The 25,992-nt window shown below is 44.1% G+C and overlaps 1 protein-coding gene across 1 annotated transcript in view; it reads right to left on the reverse strand.

Annotated features, from left to right (window-relative positions):
• Window positions 1–25,992, reverse strand: part of SPTBN5 (spectrin beta, non-erythrocytic 5) — a 156,838-nt gene that overhangs the window by 101,538 nt on the left and 29,308 nt on the right. The window contains 16 exon segments of the mRNA XM_030560166.1: window positions 2,511–2,674; window positions 4,106–4,222; window positions 5,709–5,909; window positions 6,878–7,064; window positions 10,320–10,546; window positions 11,126–11,290; window positions 11,735–11,905; window positions 13,437–13,536; window positions 15,480–15,619; window positions 16,663–16,906; window positions 17,654–17,941; window positions 19,321–19,572; window positions 21,256–21,386; window positions 21,875–22,027; window positions 23,530–23,569; window positions 23,571–23,740. Of these exon segments, the coding sequence (XP_030416026.1) occupies window positions 2,511–2,674; window positions 4,106–4,222; window positions 5,709–5,909; window positions 6,878–7,064; window positions 10,320–10,546; window positions 11,126–11,290; window positions 11,735–11,905; window positions 13,437–13,536; window positions 15,480–15,619; window positions 16,663–16,906; window positions 17,654–17,941; window positions 19,321–19,572; window positions 21,256–21,386; window positions 21,875–22,027; window positions 23,530–23,569; window positions 23,571–23,740 (2,750 nt within the window).

A 25,992-nucleotide genomic window follows, 5' to 3' on the forward strand; every position in this document is an offset into this window, starting at 1 on the left:
TCTAAACAATGCATAGAATAAGGATAAGAATGAGGGGCTCTCTCCAAGAAAGAAAACTAGGTTCAATCTGAGAGTTCTCATAATAACCCCAAAGACTGGACATCAGATTTGAAGGATGGTAGCCTGTAGCCCTGTCAGGCTCTCTACCAACACTCACTAACTAAGCTTTGCTCTGTCTTGATACTAGTGACAGCACAGGAGAATTCCCTCAATTTTTTCCTGATTATTTTTATTTCTACAGATAAATGCGATACTTACAAAAGTGAGAAGGAAACCCACACTACATAGAGTGAGGCTCAATGAGGCAAGTGCTGGGAAAACCACCTTATGTAGCTCTGCTAATGTTGCCCAACAAGCAACATTCCCACAATTCGCTGCACTTTCCTGAGCAAAGATTGCGAGATTGTTTAGGTCTCTTGTAGTACAGTCAAACATCTTTTAAGGACGAAGTAGAGATAAAATATATCAACTTTCCAGCTGTTAATGTGCCTGGCCAACCAGAACCATGGAAATGTTCAGGAGAAATGGCAGTGTTACCCCAACTCCTAGGACTTTATTGCAAGTCTCCCAATATTTGATGTTCTTCCTGAAGACAAATCTTCCAGTGATGCATTGCTCTCTCCCCTCTGGTTGAATCACAACTGTGAATCCTGGGAAACATCGTCCAGCCAGTGAAGAAGAGAAGGATGGATGAGGCACCAGAGCAGCTCATCAGGCTGACACAGTTCAATGTCAAAATGAGACCGAACAAAACATTGCTATTCAGCCCAGCACACCAAAACCAAATATTGTGACATTTCTGAATTAATTTTTTTCTGAACTTTTCATTAAGAACATAAGAACAGCTGTACTGGGTCAGACCAAAGGTCCATCCAGTCCACTATGCTGTCTATGGACAGTGGCCAATGCCAGGTGCCCCAGAGGGAGTGAACCTAACAGGCAATGATCAAGTGATCTCTCTCCTGCCATCCACCTCCACCCTCTGACAAACAGAGGCTAGGAACACCATTCCTTACCCATCCTGGCTAATAGCCGTTAATGGACTTAAATTCCATGAATTTATCCAGTTCTCTTTTAAACCCTATTATAGTCCTAGCCTTCACAACCTCCTCAGGCAAGGAGTTCCACAAGTTGACTGTGCAGTGCATGAAGAAGAACTTCCTTTTATTTGTTTTAAACCTGCTGCCCATTAATTTCATTTGGTGGCACCTAGTTCTTGTATTATGGGAATAAGTAAATAACTTTTCCTTATCTACTTTCTCCACATCACTCATGATTTTATATAACTCTATCATATCCCCTCTTAGTCTCCTCTTTTCCAAGCTGAAAAGTCCTAGCCTCTTTAATCTTGTCTCATATGGGACCCATTCCAAACCTCTAAGCATTTTGGTTGCCCTTCTCTGAACATTTTCTAGTGCCAGTATATCTTTTTTGAGATGAGGAGACCATATCTGTACGCAGTATTCAAGATGTGGGCATACCATCGATTTATATAAGGGCAATAATATATTCTCTGTCTTACTCTCTATTCCCTTTTTAACTATTCCTAACATCCTGTTTGCTTTTTTGACTGCCTCTGCACACCGCGTGGACGTCTTCAGAGAACTATCCATGATGACTCCAAGATCTTTTTCCTGATTCATTGTAGCTAAATTAGCCCCCATTATATTGTTTATTCCATGAACAATTTCAATGTTTCAACTTCTTTGTGAGGAATCAGGCTGAAAACAATTGTTGAAGTATCAGAATTTCCTGTGCATCTGTAAATTCCAACTTTCAACCAGGCTTGCCTAATTACTAATCTTACAAACTTCCTGTCCTCTCTCTGAATGACATTTCTGCGGGGCAAGAAATTAAACAATTCAGGTATATATTTGCTTCTTCCTAGTGCTAAATTTGGAGAGTCTAAAAATCATAGTCATTATCCAGCTCTCTTGGTTTTGAGCATGTAGTCATAAATGGGGGAAGTGATTAATATTGTATTAACAAATCCTCAGACTTAAGGGAAGGTGTAATTCTATCATTACATCTGTTCAGTTGGGTAACGCACCAAGAAAACAATAGGCACCACTTCCAGAAATACAATTCCTTTGTTCCACCTCTGAAGTTAGACTCCAACAAACAGGCAGATGAGTAAGTATGTGAGATAATCCAGCATTCAAAATCACTTTGCACGAGGATGAAGAACAGAAAAGGGGAAATGGGAGGAATTAGCATCTTCAATAGTAAAGAAATCTTATTGAACAGCTTAGGTGCAACAAATGTACAAAGCTCCTTTTTTATTATTATTTGTGTAGCATCTCAGTACTGCACAGGATACAAATATAGACAGTCTATTTCCTGGAGAGCTCACAATGAAACAGATAGAAGAGATATGGGGCATGATCCAAAGCCCACTGAGATCAATGGAAAGACTCCATTGCCTACAATGGCTTTTTAATCAAACCCAGGATGCATTAAGGGACCCAGAAGAGGGAGGTAGTAGAGACAATTATTTTTCTAGACCATACCTTGCTGTGGCCAGCTCCAGTAACTCCCGGAGCTTAGAGTGAACTTGTTCCTGTGGGGCATCAACCTCATCAAACTGGATGGAGCTGGGGAGAGGAAGGGTTTTGGCAGTTTTACCCAGCTCTTGCATCATATTCTCGTAAACCTCAATTTCGTGTTCCAATGCCTGATAGCAAGAAAAAAATAGCTGAGTAAGTTACTCAGGATCTACAGTCCATTAACCTTGGAAGCAGCCTCAGTCATAACTAGTGAGGCACCAAAGGAGAAGCCCAGATTTCCAAAGCAGGTTATGGGCTTTCACTGACACAAAAGTTCTTAGTTAATATTTTTACTAACTTTTTCAGAAAAAATACAAAGCCTAAGCAAATAAACACGAGAGAGGCCTGCTACATGGGTGGAAAGGGAAGGATATTCCCAGAATAATGACTAACTCTCTCCATTTTCAGCTCTGGAGTGAAGTAGGGCATCCGTATCTCTCTTTGTGACTAAATACAGCACAGCAGGACATAGTTGGTGCTTTGGCTCAGAGGAATGAGACTCCAGATCTCTCTGTTTCTTTTCCAAGTCAAGCTCTTTCCAGATGCAACAGCACATTGAATTTGTCCTTCCATTACTGATCCAGGGATTAGTGTGAATCCACACAGACAAACCAGTGCTGAATTGCAGACATGTCAGTTTCAAGCAACTGAAAATCATAAAAAAAATCCTCTAGCTAGTCAGACCAGTCCAAAACTTGTTGATCAGAACAGTACAAAACTTCACATAGACAATTTGGCAGAGCATGCTGCCACCATAGAGAATTTAAGTAGGCACTTCTTAGGAAGGAAGCCTTCCCTGACACTAACTTTTGGGAAAACCAACTAGGGCGCAGTGGGCAACCTGCGACCTGCTGGGCCACCACTGAACTTAGGGAAAGAAAGAGTAATGAACTGATTTCTAAAGGTACACAGAGAAAATATTTTTCCACCCATAAATCTGAAAAAGTTCCTTTTCATGCTCAGTGTGTGTAAAATGGCATGGGATGAACGGCCCAGCTTCCTTTGGAGTGAGAGACGTCATTCTATATGTTCATTCATTTTAAAATTTCTACCACCCAGAACTGGGTTTGGGGGTGAAAAGTTCTTTATGTCCCTGTTAAAGAACAGATGGTCCCTGCATTCCCCCAGCCCCTTGCTTTATAGCCCTTGCCCTCAACATCCTGAACATACTTTCAGTTGAGACAGAGTGAGAAGTCCTCAGCAGCCTGCATCATCGCTCTTTAATCAGTCAGAGTTAATGGCGTTAAACAACTTGAGACATTTCTTTTACTCCCAGAGCCTGTGCACTACCTCTGTGGCACTCCTAGACTCTGCTATTCCAAGGAATGACACACAAAGACCAAGAAAATGTTGCCATTAAACCATTGCTTTATCTGTAAGATACAGCCTTCTCCGAAGACAGACACTCAATCTCCAAACCCTGACTCCAAAGTCAGGATCTTTCCTACAGTTCATCCCAAGCAGGCTCCCCTGATTGACTAGGAGGGACCACTGTAGTCTCTGAACAGTCTATGCTACATTCCTCAAGAATCATTACCTGGGCAATAATGCTCAGTTACCTTGTGTTTTTTGAGGAGTTTCAGAGTTGCAGCCTCATCTTTGCCATAATCTTTGCTGGTCACAAATGGAAGCTTTTCTGATACCCAAATCTCCAGGTCTGAGGTATTCAGTAAAAACTACCAATTAAAAAAAAACAGTTATTTCCTTCATAATGTTAATGTCTCTCCTTCAATCTGATACATTCTAGCTGCAGATTGCATATAAAATCAACTGTTCCTCTGAGGTCAATCTCAAGAAATTCAGTTCTGGAAAATATCACAATCTTTACTGCTTCCACATATTCTAGGCTGATGGGTTCTCAGACTAGTGTGAGCACCATTTGTGCTCAGTAATAGGTGCAGAGGCACAAAGGATTAGCTTTTAGTCTCCTTACCCGAGAAGATGCTCTTTCAGATAGCACGTTAAGCTACAGGAACTGGTTTTATTGTTACTGCCTGAAATATACTAGCATGACCTTAGACACACTGTGGTATCAAATATTGTGCAGAAGGACAAGGCCAGAATTGGTGGATCTCATTTTAAGAAAGGCCTCTTTTAGGGTATTAAACCCCTAGAATTAATTTTGTGTGCCCCAGCTCTTTCCCTTCACATCAGTATCCAATATTTGATGTTTTCACTTGACCTTTCACTGTTAGTGCCTGGCACTCTATAACACCTACTTTGCACTTATATACTCCCCTTTTCTGAGGAGATCAAAGTACTTTATAAATACTATAGGGCCTCATAACACCTCTACCATGAAGGCAAAGTGTCATACCTCTTTCCCAGGTGGGGAAAATGAGACACAGATATGGCCAAATTATCAATGGCAAGTGCTTGAGGTGCACCAGCAAACGTTGCGCATACACCTTTGTGTAAAAAATGTGTATGCAGATTGGGTTACCACCCTGCTAATTGCCCATTTGTGACAGAAAACCTGGACCAGACAGAAGAGTATTCAGATGCAATTTTTAACAGGCTCATTTTAAACACTTGCCTTTTAAACTTTGCCCCCTATTTTATTAGGGTGAAATATACTCTGGTATGGAGAGCCCGTTTAAGGCCCTCTGCCCCACTTAAGCCCCAATTTGGGGCTGTGTGAGGATACTGCCAATCCAAGTGGCTAGTAAGGGGAACATGTGTACTCCATGTGCACCACTAAGGGGATCTGTTATATATAGGGCTTGATCCAAATCCTATTGAAGTCAAAGGAATTCCCTCCAGTGATTTCAGAGGGTTTGGGATAAGGCCGACAGACTGGAGAGGAGGGCAGAGATGATGGTGAAATAGAGCAGACCAGGTAGCAACCAGAAGATCTGCAATAATATGGATCCAGTTGTCCTACCTCACAGAGCGAGTGGTGGAGCAAGGCTGTAGTAGGTTCTCCAGGAGACTAGAATACCAAATTTCCGATAGGAGACATTACTACAGTGCTCCATCCTGACCCACCTCCCTAACACTGCCCAGTGCCCACCATCCACATTGCTCTGGCTTTATGTGGAGGAAACGAATTTCAGCCCTAATGGTCTGAGATCTTAAAACAGATTTGCTTTTTGAGTAAATCACTTTGTTCTCCTCTTAACCAGAAAAAAAAAGGGGGTGTCACTTTGCTGTAACCCATACCTGCTGGAAGCCAACAGAATGCTGCAGCTGCTTCAACCTCTCTTCACATGCCTTCTCCAGCTCCACCCAGCTGTTGCTGAGCTCCTGGCATTTCTCCTTTATTCTCTGAAATGAAGAGTGCTTGCACCCAATCATAGTCTTTCCAGTCTCCAACACCCTCTGAACTTGCTGTTTGTGGGCATTCACTTCTGCTTGTAACTCCTAGGGAGTGGTAGGGAGGGAGATACTAGTAAGTGAGGGCAGGACAGTATGCAAGAAAGTGGAGCAAAGCTGTCAGAAGTGAGAAATTAGAGGGATGTACATAGTGTGCAAGACACAGTGGTTCTCTACGTAGATGCTCCCTCAAGATGAGCTGCTTCTGGGGCAACCTACCAAAATGCAACCTTCTGTTGCCAATACAAGAGGAACATGTACATCGGAGACTAGCTCTTCAACATGATGCTGTCTGCTAAGGCTAGAAAGCAGCAGGGCTAACAGATATCTGTGAAAAACAACTAAAAACCACAAATCAAATTCCACAGAAATCTTACTCTGTTAAATTGTCATTACACTGCTGTCTTCAAAAGTTTTTATGTCAGTCATAGCATTAGAGTGAACTTTAAATATCTGTTTTATGTTGTCCTGGAGACTACAGTGTGCATTCATGTCCCTCTGACACTAACTCCCTGATGAGAACAGTAATTATATAGATAAAACACATGCAAGCAAGGAACAGCAGAAGAATTCCACCCAGACAAGAGCAAAATCATTCATTATATTTAGTGTGCAATGCATCAGTCTAAGAATATTTAATGGAAAACTAGTGATTTCCTCATAATCCTGTGAGAAGAATGATTTCTGCAGGAATTGATAGAGACTTCAGTTTCATCAGAAATTCCATGCTCACTCTGAAAATCCTCCATTATATGGGTGGATCATATGCATGTCTCTAGTTATTGGAATTCCTTAACTGAGACAGTGTCAAATATCTAGTTCTAGGGACTGCATGCCAAGGAGAGTTTAGCTTTAATAACAGTTGTCTCCTTCTGCTTAGTGGGCTCATTTGTAATGGCATTCTGGGTGGCAAAAGGGAAATGCGTAGCTGTAGGTTTCTATATGTGGGGGCAGGGGTGTCTGATATATGCTTTGCTCCCATCACACCTATAGAAGGGATAACAGAAAGGAGTTACCTTGTGTTTGTGCAGCAGGCTTTGAGCCATATCCAAGGACTTGCCACAGTTGGTGGAGTTGGCAATGAGCAATCGTTCACTGATCCAATTCATCTCCACGTCATAGTAATGGTAGAACTGGTACAGATCCACTGTTGCCTGCAGCTGCTGGTGCCTCTCATCAAGAGGCACCTGCAAAGACTCAAACCTGAGGATCAGATGTTAAAGTGGAGTTATCTCCAAAGTCATCTGAGGGAATCACCTGTGATCCTGCAATGCAGGCTGTGACAGGCCAGACATTTCCCCTACTACTAAATTCCCCTGGCTGGCACTGTACACATACAGAATTCCTTCTCAGTAGAGCTGCTCTTGGCATACATATCTGTATGCAAGTTATGTGATACAGTATGTGTACTCAGGGAGTCTGATGACAGGGTTAAAAACCAACCAACCAACCCACATACTCAGAAAAAAAACAACCAACCAACCCAGGGCGACGAAGGGGGCAGGGCATCACAGGGGAAGGACTCTGCCTGCATGCTGTGGCAAGAGCCAATGGGCCAGAGTGGAGAGTGGGACCAGACCCGTAGGACAGGAGACACTGTAGAGTGACTGCAGGGTGGGCACAATTCACCCCTGCAAGGCCTCCCACTCAGTGGGTAGGACTCAACCTCCAACCTCCCAGGGACACCTACCCAACTATGGCAGGCCCCCAATTACCACAGTACACAGGGTCCTAAAGTTCTTTAATCCACCCCTGCAAGCAGATTTAGGAAGAAGGAGTGCAGTTTAACACTCTCTATAAACAATCAATTCTGTTCCATCTTAACCTGTGTTGGAAATACAGGAACTTGGAATTTACTTTTTGACATTATTATTTTAAAATAGTGTATTTGGGGGAGGGGGTAATGAGATTCACTTTTGGAAACCTTGGTTCAAATCACTCTTAGGGTACATCTACGCTACAGGATTATTCCGATTTTACATAAACCGGTTTTGTAAAACTGATTGTATAAAGTCGAGTGCACGCGGCCATACAAAGCACAATAATTCGGTGGTGTGCGTCCAGGTACCGAGGCTAGCGTAGATTTCTGGAGCGTTGCACTGTGGGTAGCTATCCCGTAGCTATCCCATAATTCCCACAGTCAACCCTGCCCATTGGAATTCTGGGTTGAGATGCCAATGCATGATGGTGCAAAAACAGTGTTGCAGGTGATTCTGGGTAAATGTCGTCACTCATTCCTTCCTCCATGAAAGCAACGGCAGACAATCATTTTGCGCCCTTTTTCCCTGGATTGCACTGGCAGACACCATAGCATGGCAACCCTGGAGCTCGTTTTGCCTTTTGCCACTGTCACCGTATGTGTACTGGATGCCGCTGACAGAGGTGGTACTGCAGCGCTACACAGTAGCATTCATTTGCCTTTGCAAGGTAGCAGAGACGGTTACCAGTCGTTCTGTACCATCTGCTGTGCCATTGTAAATTGGCGATGAGATGAGGGTTATCAATCGTTCTGTACCATCTGCTGCTGTCATGGGTGCTCCTGGCTGACCTTCGCTGAGGTCGGCCGGGGGCGCAAAGACAAAAATGGGAATGACCCCCCGGGTCATTCCCTCCTTTATGTTGTATCTAAAAATAGAGTCAGTCCTGCCTAGAATATGGGGCAAGTGTACTAAAGAACCAGTGTATCAGAGAACCAGAGAGCACAGCTGCTCCGTGTCAGATCCCACAAAAATGATGAGCTGCATGCCATTCTAGGGGGTGTCCCTGCAACAACCCCACCCATTGCCTCCCTCCTCCCCCAACCCTTCTGGGCTACCATTGCAGGGTCCCCCCATTTGTGTGATGAAGTAATAAAGAATACAGGAATAAGAAACACTGACTTTTTAGTGAGATAAAATGAGGGGGAGGCAGCCTCCAGCTGCTATGATAGTCCAGGCAGGACATTAAATGGTGGAGGGGAGAGGAGTGCAGTATCCCACTGCTATGATAGTCCAGGCAGCACAGAATCTTTTCTTTAGACATGAAAGAGGGGGAGGCTGATGGAGTTCAGCCCCCAGTTGCTATGATGAGGACGGTTACCAGCCGTTCTGTACCATCTGCCGGGAATAACTGGGAGTCATTCCTATTTTTACCCAGGCACCCCCAGCCGACCTCACCTGAGGCCAGCAGGAGCACTCACGGGCTGATGACCAGGACGGCTACCAGTCCTACTGCACTGTACCGTCTGCCACCAGGGAAGGGAGGGGAGAGGATTCTGCTGTTCATTGCCCCAGCACCGTGTCTACCAGCAGCATGTAGTAGACATAGGGTGACATTGAAAAAAGTCAAGAAACGATTTTTCCCCCTTTTCTTTCAAGGGGGGGAAGGGGGAGTAAATTGACGAGATATACTCTGAACCACCCCGGACAATGTGTTTGACCCTACAGGCATTGGGAGCTCAACCAAGAATGCAAATGCTTTCGGAGACTGCGGGGACTGTGGGATAGCTGGAGTCCTCAGTCCCACCTCCCTTCCTCCATGAGTGTCCATTTGATTCTTTGGCTTTCCGTTACGCTTGTCACACAGCGCTGTGCTGTGGACTCTGTATCATAGCCTGGAGATTTTTTTCAAATGCTTTGGCATTTCGTCTTCTGTAACGGAGCTCTGATAGAACAGATTTGTCTCCCCATACAGCAATCAGATCCAGTATCTCCCGTATGATCCATGCTGGAGCTCTTTTTGGATTTGGGACTGCATCGCCACCCGTGCTGATCAGAGCTCCATGCTGGGCAAACAGGAAATGCAATTCAAAAGTTCGCGGGGCTTTTCCTGTCTACCTGGCCAGTGCATCCGAGTTCAGATTGCTTTCCAGAGCGGTCACAGTGGTGCACAGTGGTGCACTGTGGGATACCGCCCGGAGGCCAATACCGTTAGTGGCCACACTAACCCTAATCCGATATGGTAATACCGATTTCAGCGCTACTCCTCTCATCAGGGAGGAGTACAGAAACTGGTTTAAAGAGTCCTTTATATCGATATAAAGGGCCTCGTTGTGTGGACGGGTGCAGCATTAAATCGGTTTAACACTGCTAAAATCGGTATAAACGCGTAGTGTAGACCAGGCCTGTGTTCACAAGCAAAATGAGTTGTAATGGTCTGAACCTAGGTCCTATTAAATATTGGACCACCTCACACTTTGGCAAGAAATTGGTAGAATTGGCTAGGAAGCCAGGGACTGTAATGGCAGGAGTGTCGCAGATTAAGATTGAGGGTCACTAGCAAAACCTGAGGCAGGGGAGCAGGCAGTTGCACAATTGAAATGTGTTAGCATAGTTTTGTGGCAGAAGCTTGTAGCAGAAGGAATGTCTGGCTGGCTTTTCTAGTGGTTAGAACAGGAGATGAGGAATCAAGAACCAAAGTTCTGTTCCCAGCTCTGCCACCAATTCTTTTCTCCCAACAACTGAGAGAATACCTGCTCACCTTTCCAGAAATTTCTGTGTCTCATCCAGAATCTTCTGGGAGTCAAAGTGATTGGTTGCCATTTTCTTGGCACAGGACACAATGGAGTTCATTTTGTCAGCCAACTCCCCAGTCTCCTTTTCCAGTTGACTGTGTTGCTTGAGCAGATCGCGGCTGGAGCGCAGGTCATGACCCATCTCTGCATCCTGAAGAACCTTCTCAATCTTTTCTATCTTCTCTTTTGCATCCTACAAGAAGGAGATGAACACGAGCTAGCTCAGACTGTGCCGTATGGACTTTCTTCCACTTCTCCTCCTCCACTCAGGCCTTCCCAGAAGGCGGCTCCCTGCATTCTACAGGATTTGCAAAGCACCATTTCTCAGTAGAACAACAGGGAGGGCTCTCTAAAGTTGAGACATCTTTTTGGAACATGTTGATATGTCCATTTTTTTCACATGGCTACCCCTGTCCCAGCCCCTTAAACAGATTTCCCAATATCTTAACACTCAGAGATCCACAACTGTAGTTGCACCATCACAAGAGTTCCCTTAAATGATGGTAGTGCACAACTTCACAGCCTGGTGTCTTTCTCACTCCATTCTCCTGCAAGCTTAGGATCCTAGATATGCTGAGGCCATATAAAACTCCCTGTATGACAATTATTCCTTTGGTGCTGGGGAAATCTGAAATTAAGTCTTCAACAGGACAGCATCCTCTGGGGCTAATCTAATTCCTGATCTTTGTGATGAGCTTTCTGTGGCAACTGACAACATGGAGAGCAACAGATCAGTCCAGTCCCTCCCCACTGAAATCAATCACCACCTGACCTGGAGGAGTTCCATGAGCTGTTCTTGCTGTCCGGCCTGTCTCAGCTTGTCTCCTCGCTCTATCATTTTGTTGTACAATTTCTCCCACTTCTTCTTCAGCTCAGACATCTTGTCCCAGATAGAATCTGCAGCATAATGGTCATCTTGAATCAGCTGATTTCCAATCTGGGGAAATATATTTTATTATTCAAAGGTCTCAAAAAGGGGCACAATCAATGCGAATCTTAACAACTTTGATACTTGTGCTTGTTTCTTTCCAATTAATACCATGCAGCATGAAGCTTTCCCCTACAACAAACTTACCATACTGAAAAACAAGGACGCTGGAATGATTCACATTGCTGAGCCCCCTCTGAAATTTCCACTACTACAGGAAAATAACCAGACAAAGTAATAACTCTCTCATTGTATATAATTTGTCTGCACCCCATCACACCTTTACCTGCCATGCTAAGATTTGCAAACTTAATGTTAAAAAATAATCAAGAATATCAACACTTAATCAAAGACTCATCTGTGGTGCGACTGGCTGTTTTATGCAAATAGAACCAAACCTATCAAACACTGGCCAAGTTGATAAAGCTTATCCAACAATGATTCCACCCTCACCATTATCAGCTCTGCAAAGTGCTTCTTGTTTGCCATCATTTCCTTTTCAGCAGCCTCATGCCACTTCAGTTTGCGCAGGACATTTGTTGGGTCACGATAGGACTCATCTGATGCAATCTTGTACTTCTCTTCCATCCATACAAGCTGCTCAGCAACATCACGGTTGAACTCCTATTAGGGACAGTTAGAATTAAATATTTTTAACTCCTGATTGTACATAGACTCAAGGACACTACTTTGCAGTGGATTCTAGGAACTTCCTCAGTAAATATTCGGTCCTTACTTTATCTAAGTGTTGGGGAGTCCAGTTTCTTTTAGTATGAAAGACAATTTGAATAATCAGCACCCTCCATTGATGGATCACAATCCTGGGTTGCTGACAGACTTGAACAATCTTTTGCAGCACTAATATAATATCTGTGTTTCCTCCATTGGACAATATTTCCTACCCCACTGCTTTCAATAACCAAATGACGACTCAGATTTCAAGCAGAAAATTGATTTATAAATGTGATGACCCACCATTATGATCATGCAGCTCCATGATGGGAAGCCCAAATACCATTCCTGACATTCCATTCCACATGAAAAATAAGGCTAGGAGCAATGTAATAACAAGGCTTCCCAATTATATTATAGATATATTATATATTATAGAAACTTTAATTTGAAGCACCTTTTGGGTAACTAAAAGAATTCTGTTAAGGATTTCCCCAATACCCCAGGACCATTCCAAGTGAAAAACTTTAATGACTAGAGTCTACGGCAGGGGTTGGCAACCTCTGGCACACGGCTTGCCAGGGTAAGCACCCTGGAGGGCCAGGCCAGTTTGTTTACTTGCCACGTTGGCAGGCTCAGCCAATCGCGGCTCCCACTGGCCGCAGTTTGCCGTCCCAGGCACATCCCTTGGTCCTCACCAGAGAGGAAAACGCAAAGTTGAGCATACAAAAACAAAAGTCAGGTTGAGACCTCTTTGAATATTAGATCCCATAAGACAAATTATTTCCTTGTTTGTGTGGTAGAATGATAGTTAATGAAAATGTGACCAAACAAACAAACAAACAAACAAAAAACCAGGCCAGTTCTGCTCTTACTGACGATGTACCACTTTTACAACCATGTAGCCACATTTACATCAATGGAGTACTCATGATTAACACTGGTGTAAGTGAGAGCAGAATCAGGGCCAATGTTTTAGAAAGAAACTTTCATTCCACTTCAAGAATCTGAACCAGAGGCTTCCTCCCACCGGTTCTGGAGCATCAGCTTCTTCTCTCCAGTTATAATTTTCCGTGGGAGCCCCAGCCCATAGTGAAGCATTAACATATGAGCCAAACAGGCTAAGGCCAGGGTGACATTCACAAGGACGTTATCTAGTGATCAAGATGCCCAGGTGGTTTTTCATTAAATGTTTTCATTTCTTGTGTTAATTCAACTCACTGTATACCTCACCATGGCCTAGTAGGTATTCTCTGATCACTCCGACAGTGTTAAATGAGTTCTTAATGTGTTTGCCAATACTCTAGTCACCATACATGTGGGGTCAACATTTCCTAACCTCCTGCTCCTGAGTGAAGTGGGCTGTGGCTGGAGGCAGAGAGAGTGACTCAATATTTTTAGCCTTGGGTCAAGGCAACAGAGTGTTAAATTACTGCAGCCCTAAGGTTTCCTCTGGTCAGCTCTAGTGCATCAGCCCTTTCACCTGCAGCTGAAGAGATGCCAGCAGCTTCCTTTTTTTCTGTTCATTACTCTGTCTCAGTCGTTCCCATCGGTTCCGGAATGTAGCCAATCTCTCCTCAATCCTGCAGAGAAAATAGGACACGGAGCTTTAATTCCCCTATCTGGAATGACAACAAGGCAATGGCACTGATCCATCCGGGTTTCCCTGGTCATTCTTTATTGCTAGAACTTCGGGTTAGCTGCTGTTGCTAAGAGTAAAGGTGTGTGTGTAAGGCTCACTACCCCATCCTTTTGCACAACCGTGCTGCATTTTCCAAGATTGAGAGGTTGTGTGTGTGGGAGAATGGCAGCTCCACTGGGTACTACTGCCTCTCCTGAGCAGATAGGTGGGAAGGGGATAGATGGACTGGGGGTGGGCAGTCTTATGATTATTATTAAGAACTATTGGTATTATGGTAGCTCCCCAAATGTGCTGGGCACAGTACCTACATGTAAGATGATACAGTCCCTGCCCTGAAAAGCTTTGTGTTTAATTCACTTCCACTCACAAATATTTTATTTTAATATTTAAAGTGATGAAAAAATGAAGGGTGTAGTTCAAAGATTTGTAAAAATCTCCATTTCATTTTTGGGGAGTTGACACAGAGAGCTTGAGTTCATAAGACATCTTCCTCCAATTTAAACACATGGAACTGATCCTCAGCTAGCGTAAATCAACCATTCCATTGAAGCTGATGGAAATACACTAATTTACACCAGCTGAGGCACTGACCCATGGTTGTTTTTCCCACAGTGAGTTAATTAAATGACAAACAAATATGTCTTTACAATTAAATGGAGACCCCTATGCTAGAAGAACCACGGAAAAGACTGAACTGGCACAAACATATGTTCCACTATAGCTCAGGCACAGGCACTATATTTTTGCATTAGAATTTCTCTTTCACCTCCTATCCATGTTCCCATAGTTTCTCTGTATTTGTTTGTTGCTGTTTTTTGTTGTTGTTTTTTAATTTGCCCATTTTTCATTCTACTTTTTCTTTGGACTCTCACTGTGCTCAGCTGTGTTCCTCCCCTCGCCACTAATCTCTCCCAAGCAGAATGTGGTCCTATAACATTTAAGTGCAGGATAATGCAAATACAGTGACAAACACAACCTGCTCTTGTGTGTCTTTGGCTATTCCAAGATGAATTCCTTTTGGGAAACCGCCAAATGCTCGTCCTCTCTCTTTTCATATTTAAAATTGAACTATGCCACTGTATGTCCTGGCACGAGACACCAGAGCCAGTACAAGCAACTTTAAGCATAATTGTAGCTCCTCAGTTTCCCCCAGAACTTTCACCTTCAAACAGCTGTGCTCTCTAAACACACAGGGCCCAAGTCTCATTTACACTAAGGCCCCTTTACACTGCTCTAGCACTGTAAAGGAGCCATGAATTACACTGACTCCCACTTGAAGGCCATGTTATAGTGCCAGGGTGGTGTAAAAGGGCCGTAGTTAGATGAGAATCAGGCCCACTGCATGATGATTACAACACTTATTCCTTTGAGAGGTGATTTGAAATCTATTGTATTCATACTAAATATGATTGATACTCTCAAATGCAAGGAACACACAGTTATGTTAGAATTTTAATGAGTTTGTCAATAAAGAGGTCATAGAATCATAGGGTTAAAAGGGACTACAAGGTCTTATTGGCATATGTAGTATAAAATGCCAGGAGAAAAACTGGAGTATTCTCCATTATTGTACCAAAAATGGCATTCTGAACTGAAAGTGTTACCCTTGTCATTAGAGTACAGGAAATGCATATTTTGCAATACCGGCTTCATTCTCTCCAGGTTAAGAAGCAGCATGGAAGGAAATGAGAGAATTCATCCTTTTCCACCCAAATTAGAACACCACTGCTTGTGGACTGATGGGATTTGGTATGAATGCTGGCTCAAACTGGATCTTCTGTTTCACTCTAACGACATTTCATGATGGTTTGTAAAAGCTAAATGTCTTCAGTGGAGTCAATTCCTCCTTTTTTGTACCTAGAGTGTAAACGGCTCTGAACTCACATGCAAGAAGAGAAGTGCCTGTTCTCCACTAGCTTCTCCCCATGCTCATGCATCACTTCAACCCGTTGCTTCAGCGCCATCAGCAGTCGTTCAAAATCCTCATGCCGCTTGAGAAGGGTGTGAACAGCATCCACATGGTCCTGGAGTGGAGGGAAGAAAACTTGATCAAGTCTCACCTCTGAGATATGGCTCCCTCTGTGGCAGTGGAGGAGATGGTATTATTTCTGCCTTTGTGCGGGTCTTTATTCTCCATCTTTCCCCCCTGAAGCAAGTATTTACTGTAGATTTTCCACATCATAGAGGACCTTCGAGGCTTTGAACAAGTGAGGAGCGGTGCCTTGCTTGATCCCTTATCTCTTATGTTTTCTCCTGTCCTAAGATTCTATCCTCATCTTTTAATTGCAGCAGCATGGTGCCACCCTGGTGTAAGCACTGTATTATAGGGCTTCCACTTTCACACGCTCTTAAAATAACCTTTATATTGAACAGTCTAACAGCTATTCTAGATCCATTGTTTATCTGGCATTTGGTTACCCAAAAACTGCAGCAAACCAGTCTGAGTGATATGAGGAAGATGCACTTTAGATTCTAACAGTAATGGTAACAGCTCTATCATCCAGTCTAAGGGTAAGTCTCCAACACGTGTTAATAGTACTCATATCCTCTTTCCCAGCCTCTCCCTATTGGAGGTGAGATTGTTACATTGTTTCCCCTGGCTGACTGCTGTTAAGTATTGCTGTGGAAAGTACCAATTACTTCCTTGCTGATATTCTATTGATTGCAACAGCACACTAATGCATAATGGCAGTGTATGAGTAGAAGGAACTGTGGAGAAAGCACGGTGAAAAGGTTAACCAGAGCATTCTGCTCTAACTGCACAAACACACTTCTGGGTCACAATGGCAGCTTCTTGGTTTTGCGTCTTTTAGCAGTTGTGAGCCGGCTTCTCATTTAAAGACATGAGTAAATGAGAACCAGGCCCTGTGTGTGCAGCTTCTGAACATTAACACATCACTGTTACAAAAATGCTGCAACCAATCTAAGCTTGGCTAGAAATTCTCAGTTTTGAGCCAGAGGACAGAGATTGTCATTGAATCTCTGTTCTCACTGAGTCATTGTGGGTCAAGACTGTTCTGGATGGGAAGTGGGAGCAGGAGACAACAAAGGCTGTTCTGATACATACTCCAAGGTCATCTACTCGTAGAAAAGCCTCATGGCTGGAGAGGGTTGCATTGATGCGATCTGCCTCCCTATTGAACTTCTGCAGTTCCAAGCTGTCTTGGAGCCTCTTCTTCCGCTGCTCCCACATCTCCTCCAGCTCACTGCTTTCTTGAGTAAGCCTCTCCACAGTCTGGCACACATCCTGGGTCCTGTTGCTGGGCTGATCATACATTATCTTCTGCCCCAGCTCTTCGAGCTGCATAAACCTGCCCAGAGTCACAAGAAAAGAGGACAAGTTACTGTAGGAGGAGACTTGAGCTTGGTATTCTCCTGGCAAAGCACAAAGAATAATAAACTTCCTTCTCCTATAACTTCCCCATCTCTCTCTCTCTCTCTTTAATGCTGCTCTATTTCTTACTATCTTGGTGGCAGAACTGCAGTTACCCACTGCTTTCCCTATTAACGTCCTCTTCACTTACAGTCTGCCAAGAAATGCAGGGGTTGGCTGCTCAGGGTTGTACACCTGAGGTGGCCAGGAGTTTTCTCTCTTGGCTTGAGAGCCCAAGAAAACAGGTGGCCAGCCATTACATGGGACGGGAAGAGTCGCTGGGTTTTTATAAAGTGAGAGATCGGGCTGGGGGCCTGAGAGTCTGGCAGGCCTGGCTCATAAAAATACAGAAGAGGGGAGAACCCAGGGTATGTGATTGGATTACTCTGGCAGAAGTGATCTGGAAAGGAAAAGAGGTCTGAGGACTTTAAATAGAGAGTTTTCTTCCTTGCTGAGCATCAGGGTGAGGTAGAAGGCAGCTATTGCAGTCAGACATTGGATTAGCAGACACTTTCATTTGATATGGGAAATTAACTGGGTTATGTGCACAGTCAGTTTTTATTTTCTTCATGCTAAATTTTGTATGCACTTAAATAAAGTCCAAGTACCATTTTCACGCCAAGTTTATGTTCCCAGATCTGTTTTTTGGGTATGCTCCTGGCCTCCCTGGTGCTGCAAACTCTACCTGTCCTTCTGAGTGCGAATTTCCTTCAGAAGGTCCTGATGTTCCTTCAGCAACTGCTCTGCGGAAGCCACATCCAGGCCCATCTCTTCACTGCCCAGCTTCTCCCTGATGCCATTTCCCCAGAGCAGGAGTCTGCGGCTGTCCTGCAGGAAAGCCTGTTGATCCTGTGCCAACTCCAGGGCTGTCGCCCTCTCTTTAGTCTGTGACTTGAGTGTGACCAGCAGCTTCTCCATATTCTGCACTTGCTTTTTGATGGCCCTGTTCTCTGCAGGGTTGGTGTCCTTAATCCTACACAAGGAAACCAAACAACATCCTTGATTTAGTTTCAGAGACAACTTTAGCCTTATAGCTTGACCCAGCTGACAGTAAAGTCAATGGGACTGGGTCGTTAGTGGTTCCTCCCGAAAAGAAGGTCAGTTAGGGCACTTAATGTTCCTTATCAGCAGTAAACAGCATAGACACAGTGATCATAGAGTCCTCCAGGAAATGCATCCTGTCAAAAGACTTTACAGGCACCAGTGGTGCATTCATTCATCACTGAGGATCAAAGTGTTTTTTGTTATATTTTTTTAATTCTCTGGCTTTAGTTAGGGGTGTCAAAAGCTAGCATATCACATCAAGAAATTCATTACTTTTACTTTAAAGATATAACCTTATAATGAAATAAACTGCCTTTTTATAGTCTAACTCAGTATTGGTACCCTTTCCCCAGCCACTGCTGGCTTCACTGATGCCTTATGTCACCTCTGATCTGTATGTAACAAAGATATTGTAGGACTAATTTCCACAAAAGAATACAAATTACCTAGTCTTTCCTGCTCCCAGATTCCAGGAAAAGCACAATTGCACCCCATGCTCCTTTTCACATAACATAAAACACATAGGGATGATCAGCCAATCAGATTTCACAGTTCCCTGAAATGTTTCTACCTTATAGGTCTGAACAGGGAATGCCCAACAGAATGGAACAGGTGTGTTGCAAAGGACATTGTAAACACACAAGTAGATATTTTTTAATTAGAAGTGTTAAACCAAAGTTTAAAATGTATACCCAGGTGCCCTATATTTCTAATTCTCATTCATTGTCTTTTTCCCATCTCATGCTCCTCAAGGACACCCCATTTTGGGGACTACACAGTACCTCATTAAGAATACACATAGCCTGAAATAGTGTTTGTTAATCCTAGTTCATAGTCCTACAACCTGAACTGCAGTATGATCTGCAAATGAGGTGTCCTTAAATTCAAAGAGAGGTAACACTCGTTGTCTAGAACAAACTCAGTGCAGACTGTGGTTTGTGTTGATAATTCATTACACACCGCATTTCATTACATGTTCTGGGGATTTGAGTTGGAAGAATAGCTCAGTGATTCAATATCAATAAAGACTTAAGCTACTCCATTCATAATATAGGGATTCTTTCTATGTAGACAACATTTGGAGCCAGTCACCCAGATATTCATCCAACTCTACCCAGGATAGAAGATCTCACTCAAAGAGGAAAAAGAGCAATGATTGCAGCCAGACAGGGAGAGCAAGCTAGCACTAGAGGCTGACTTAAGACAAGTGTAAATTAGCCTTTCTCAACATATACTCTATACACTTTGCTTCAAATATGAAACTAGATCACTAGGCAAAAATATAGAAATAAATGGCTGATTTCTTACGATTTGGCCACACTCTTCAGGTATTCAATTTTCCTCTCCAGCACCAGGACCTCCCTGTCAAAGGCAGACAGCTTGCGCCGGTCTGCTTCCAGTACGGCAGGTGTTTTTGCAGGTTCCATACCCTTGAGATGGACCAGCTTGTCTTGTAGTAGCCCTCTGGTGCTCTCGCAGTCCTGGAGGAATGTCCTCACATCAGCCACCCCAATCACCTCTGAACCCTTTTCCTCCTTCAGAGTTTCCAGGTGCTCCCATCTAGGGATGAAAAAACAACTGCAACAGCTATATCTAGACACTGAAATCACAGTATATTTGCCTAGGGGGAAAAATAGATTTCTAGGGGATTTGTTGCACGCACAATAAAAATCACCTATGGTAAAATTCATCTCTGTGCCAGGGGGCGGAGACAAGCTCTGCGCTCTCTTTATATACCACAGCAATCTTCAAAATAAGACTGTATTGGCACTTAAATGGGGCATAAGATTAGTGATCAGCCTCTACACATGGATGAATTTCCCCTTTAAGTAGGTACTCCTCTCCTGCACCCAGTGCAAGCCACTATTACACTGTTGAGTCTATGCAAATAAAGAAAAATAATCAAAATAAGGACCCAATTGTGCCTTGACATTTCTGACCATGGTTGGGGCTGCCAAGAGTCCGTAGAAAAATAGATAGCAAACACACTTTACAAAAGCAAAGAGTTTTTTATAGTTACAATTTTCAAACCTGAATGCCTTAGAAGGACATCCTAACCGCTGCCTCTGGGTGCACAAATCCACACTTAGCCACGCAGCACAGGCTGAACCAAACTGAAGAGCCCAATGTGACATTTGACTATGCCATGATGTGCTTGCTTTTACTTTAATATAATGAAAACAGGCTTATTCCAAAGTATATTTTACCTGCCGTCATCCATTCATTTAGGACCTTTCAGTCTGACCCTTGTATCACTGCACAAGGGGTGCAAGGAGACTTCCTCCCCTTCTCCTTCCTGTGCAAGGGTCAGGCACCTCCGCTGATGCCCTGGTGGGAATGTGCTGCAGCACCCTATGAATGGTACAGAATTCAGACCCACTTCCCCTCTTGGCTCCCTGAAACTCAGGAGGGGATAAAGACTTATGGGGAACCTTTCCCACTGGACCGTGAACAAAAAGCCCTCAGATCCCAAAGCATCAGCTGTACCCATGTACACAATGAGTGTGTCCATGACCTGGCAATAGTTCTTGTGAATTATATTTTTTCCCATATCTCCAGCCAGTAACGGTTGGGACAATAAGATCCAATTTTCAAACAGGAACATGTAAACAGAATGGCCCCATCCCCTATGTAGACACTCAAATCAGCATTTACGTGCATACAACAGGCACATATATGCCAAAGTCATGACTACATATGGTCAAGTGATGATTAAGGTGTCCAGTGTGCAAGATGCTCTCAAATGGAAAAGTGAGCTCCTTGCCTGCCTGTAGAAACTGCTTGTTCTTTTCAATGACTGATTGCCAAGGGCAGAGGATAGACTTTCCATCACAACTGTCATAATACCATAAACCCCACAGTCAGTCCATGTAAACCAACCCCTGCTTCTCTTCTTATCATTATCCTAATTTTGTTAGAACATCTCCAGCAGGTGTGCATTAAGCTGTGATGCAAAGAATTCTAGTGATTTTGATTCCATCACTTCTTGGCAAATGGTTCTATTTAGAGCTGATTACGTTATAAATAAGAGAGATTTTACATCTCCATTTTGGTAAAAGCTTCCCCAGTGAAGTAAACACAAACTGTAGTGACAAACAACTTTCCATAGACAACCCTCTGTCTTCACATCTCAGGTCAGTTGTGTGTGCCAAAACATATCAAAATATTTTCTCCAAGATAGTTTATGCAGGGCATGAAAGTCCTTGATGGGGTGATTCCCCATTCTATCAGGAGCACCTTTACCTTCTACTGAGCTCTTTAAGGTGGGCTTGGATCTCATTCTGTTTGCTGGGACTGCTCTTTGCAAACTTATCTGCTAGGCATTTGATCTCTCTCAGCTGGATTTTCCCAGCAGCCATTTCCACTAGAAAGCTCTAAAACAGACAAAAAATATAGCAATAATGTATAGAGTGAAGAACTCAAAACTCACCATCTCTATGCAAATAGTGCTCCACAAGCTGTTGTATTCAATCATCTTCTATTGTATATCTACTATGTTTTTATATCCAATTTATTTCTTTTCTCTCTGTTCATTCATTCATCTCTTGACAGAAAACACTCCCCCATGTGGTTTTCCCCCTTAGCCATTGATATATAATAAACTTATTTTGGTATAATATAGATCCCATCCCACCCTACTGACATGTGGACAACTATTCTGGTATAAATCTGCAGTTATATAATCCACCTTAGCTTTCACTGGAAAAAGCTTTCCTGTGCAGACAAACCCTCTGGATTAAAATTCAATTAACAAAGAGAAGGTTCAAAGCAACTTCTTTGGAGTCCTTCTTTCCTCCATACATCCATTCCCCCATGGTCAGTTTATTTTACAAGTTATCTACACCGAGTGGAGATGAGGTACCTCATATTTCTGCTGTGTGACATCCACATTGTCTGCTCCAGGCTGAAGGGTCTGGAAAATTTTCTCCTTATCTTCCATCCAAGACTGAAACTCTTCACAGGAGTTGTAGAACCGGTGCAATCTGATCATCTCCTCCAGACCTTTCTTCCGATGCTGTAAAACAGATGGAGAATCAAATATTGTGGTACGCAGGCCTTTTGCAGAAAGAGATCTCCATGGCTAAAGAACAAAAGCATACAGATTAACCTGGCAGGTTGGCAGCAGTTCTCCCTGCTAACACACAGTGAATACAAATGGGCATCTTGACCCTAGAATATATGTTCCCGGGGCAAGAGGAATTGGGAGTATCAGAGAACTGATACTCACAACACATAGATAAGCAGAAAGTTTAATAGAGATATGTGCTGGCTGACTGAAGATACAAATCAACACTATAAAGGGAGCAATACCGTTTTAATCCTAGGCATGTGTATAAGCACTGGTTGCAGGAAAATAGAAACTGGAAGGTTCACACGGCAGCTTTTGGGTGGGACCATTTGGAGGTTGAGAATATAGAGGAATAAAGGGAAAAACTAATGGTCTTTTGTGAACATCTGTGTTAAAGTTTCCAGTCTTTGCCACTACAGCCCAAGACTTGGGGTTAACCAAGGGCCGGTGCAACCATTTAGGCGACCGCGCGCTAGGATTTGGGGGGGCGCCATTTTCTTTGGCGGCTACCCCGGTCGCCGCCAGCATTTAGGCGGAAGGATCTGGGGCAGGGGAGCACGAGGGCTGCCTGCAGCAAGTAGGTGGGGGGTTGGCACGCAGGGGAAACTCCCCGCCCCAGCTCACTCCTGCCCGCCTCCTCCCCAAGCACGCCATGGGCCGCTTCACTTCTCCTGCCTCCCAGGGTTGCGGTGCCTAAGCTGACTGCGCCGCAAGCCTGGGAGGTGGGAGAAGTGAAGCAGCAACGTGCTCAGGGTGCTTGTGCTCGTGCATGGAGCAGGGGTGAGCTGGGGCAGGGGGGTGCCTCAGGGTGGAGGGTGGGGAGCTGCCGCAAGGGGGTGCCTCAGGGCAGAGTGGGGGAGCTTCCCTGGGGTGTTGCCTCAGGGTGGAGGGGAGGAGCTGCTGCGGGGGGGAGGGTGCAAGGTGGAAGTTTCGCCTAGGGCGTGAAACATCCTTGCACCAGCCCTGGGTTAACCTCTCATGTTTGTCCGACCGAGGAGAGGGTCTCCTGCTGTAATAGGCAAATTCCAGTAAAGCCAAGGGGATGCAGGAGAAAGCTACTCTTCAAAATATATAAGAACTGAGAGGGAAATCTGATGATTACAGAAATTAATTTGTGATTCTCACATAATGATGTACAAGCCAGACTAGGTAAAAGCTGAACAAATGCATGCAAAGCTAAATGAAACTTCTGACTGTTTTGAAGGTAACCCATGATTCGTTTCTCTTCTACTGCTAACGTGATATTGGTCAAAATCAGAAAAGCACCACACAATTAGCACAGCCAGCAGTCTTTTCAGGGTCTGCATAGTTCAGGATTGCAGCACGTTGTCAGAGCTGAGCAAGGGAAGCTAACACAACACCTGCCTACACTTTGCATGACGCTAGACCCCACCAGTAATCTCCAAAACAGGTTACACACACACAAAGTATTAAAAGAGGTACAATACCTTCGCCATGGTCTGCAGATTCTCATAAAGCAAGTTTATTCATTCTGGTCCTCCAGATATTCTCTGGAACAAAGTGAGGATCTGAATCAGGTGGATTAGAAAATCCAATTTCAGGGGTTCCCCAGAGCACAGAGCGGCTTGGTGGTAGTTTAGTGATCCTCTGGTTTAGGCTACTCTGGACCTGAGCCTTCACCACTGGCACTGATATCACCTGTTAAAGCAAAATACAACAGAATCAGTCTGTGACACATACGGATAATTGGAGCCCCTAATCTTAAGGATAAAGTAAAGGGCTAAATTTTCAAATGATCTGCCTGACTCAAAGTGTTAGATATTGCAATTTACAAATGCACCTTTGTGATATATTGAACACTGTGATACAATTGTGATCTATCACTTTAAATTCTCAGGGATTTTCCTGAGCCTGCTTGCAGGCAGGGGGCTGTGTAGGGAAGTGAGGGTTCAGAATCAGTTTGCAGAGAGCCAGCCTAGAGTAAGCAGGGGTGAGTTGTGCTCCTCTGTTGAAATGAGCACCCTGCTTTGTCATCACACTCTGTTTTGGGGTTCTCTGAATTCTAAGAATGAAATAATGTTACTGGCAACCTACCAGCATGAGTGTTTTATGTTTTTATCTCATGTCTCTATGCATGTACCATGAACATAACTGCAGGGGACCAGGGCATGGGCGGTTTAGCCTAGCGGTCATAGCTGCACTTGTGTCCACAATGCAAGGATGGCCACGAGACAGTAGCTGGCAAGCAGGGATCAGAGTAATTTATAGTGCCAGGATCAATAGCCAAGACTCAGGGTCAGAATCAGGCTGGGGTCGGTGGCTGGAGATCAGAAAGCGAGGTGAGGTTTGGAGTCGCAGCAAGGCAGAAGTCTGCTGGGTTGCCCAGACAACTTTATGGGGAATCCTCCAGGATTAAATTGTGAGCATGAGCCAAGCAAAAGGCTGAAGAGTACTGTCACACTGAATTCTTTGGGTGGTACTTCCTGCAGGGCCTAATCTCTACCACGCTCTTTGGATGAGGTGGCAATGTGGGAATATCAGCTCTCCTAGGGTCCAGAGACCCAGGTTCTAGTCCCATAGATATTTACATTGCCCCTCCCTTTTGGAGGGCACCCTTCCTTCATGTTGGTACTTGGATGGTCTTGAAGAAATCTTTTTACCAAGTCAGGGGCATGGACATGGGAGCAGGTTCCCAGGAGTATAATTCAGGACCCAGTCGATGTAGTACAGTCCCCTCCCCTCTGCAATTTATAGCTGAGGACAAGGCAGACTATATATTCCTTGTGCCCTGGGACCTGGACTTGGTGGGGGGACTGACTGGAACAGGGTTCTGTGGGTAATGCTTCAGGAAGGAAACTGAAAATGGGATGTATCTTAAGGGGCGAGAGAGCTGAATTTGAATACTGACAAAAACCAGACTGGTCCAAGCTACTAGTGGTTTAGCTTGTGGGATGGCCTGTTTGTACAAAGGTGTTTAGCTGCAAGCCAGACTTTTTGGCATACTGTGAGAGCTGGTTTTTCCTGGTACTGATGGTCTGCCTACTCACTGTAGTGCTTTTTCGCATCATGGAAGTGGTCCTTAAGGTCTTCCAGAATATGATGAATTCACAGAATCCAGTTGGAGGTTGCTGAGTTCTGGGAGGTTGCTAGCAAGACAACGTGGAAGCGAAAATAAAACCTGTAATTTGCAAAAAAGAGACTCTGCCCCATGGAGGCACGGTCAATGTTGTTGTATGACAACTTGTCATAAGGCAGGAGGAAGAACCACTTATCTTGATGGTAGTTAACAGAGCACCTTACGTATTGATTTAGTACTTGGTTCACCCTCTCTGTCTGCCCATCTGTCTGGGGGCAGTAAAGAGGACATAAAAGTGCAAATGTCCAGTAATTGGAGTGTTTCACACCAAAAGTATGAGACAAACTGTGAGCCTTAGTCTGAGGTGATATGGTCCAGAAGTCCATGAAAAAGGATAACATGCATCACTAGGAATTAAGCGGTTCTTTCGGCAGAGGGCAGGCAGTCACAGAGGATGAAGTGGGCCATTTTGGTCAACAAGAGTCAAGACCACTATGTGGCCATCAGAATCTGGGAAGTCTGCTATGAAATCTAGGGTGATTGAGGCCCAGGATCTAGGTGGGATCTCCAAGGGTACTAAAGTGCCAAAGTGCTCAGAATGGGGTGTCTTGGTGCATGTACAAGGTCACAAGAGTCAACATAGTCCTGGGGGCTACTGGAAGAAATGAGGAGCCATGCAGGAAGTCTTAAGGTGGCCAAAATGGCCCACTATTGATTGTCATGGCAGAGATGAAGCACTTCCAACCAGGGGCACCTTGGTGGGATGGATTTGCACCCATCAGGATATGTGATCCCATCCTGTGTAGAACATTGCATTTTGGTTCTGGCTCTCATTTGCTGAGGTTGTTTCATTACCTTCTGAGCTAACAGATCA

This window comes from Gopherus evgoodei, chromosome 4 (genome assembly GCF_007399415.2).
Source record: "Gopherus evgoodei ecotype Sinaloan lineage chromosome 4, rGopEvg1_v1.p, whole genome shotgun sequence".
Classification (NCBI taxonomy): domain Eukaryota; kingdom Metazoa; phylum Chordata; order Testudines; family Testudinidae; genus Gopherus; species Gopherus evgoodei.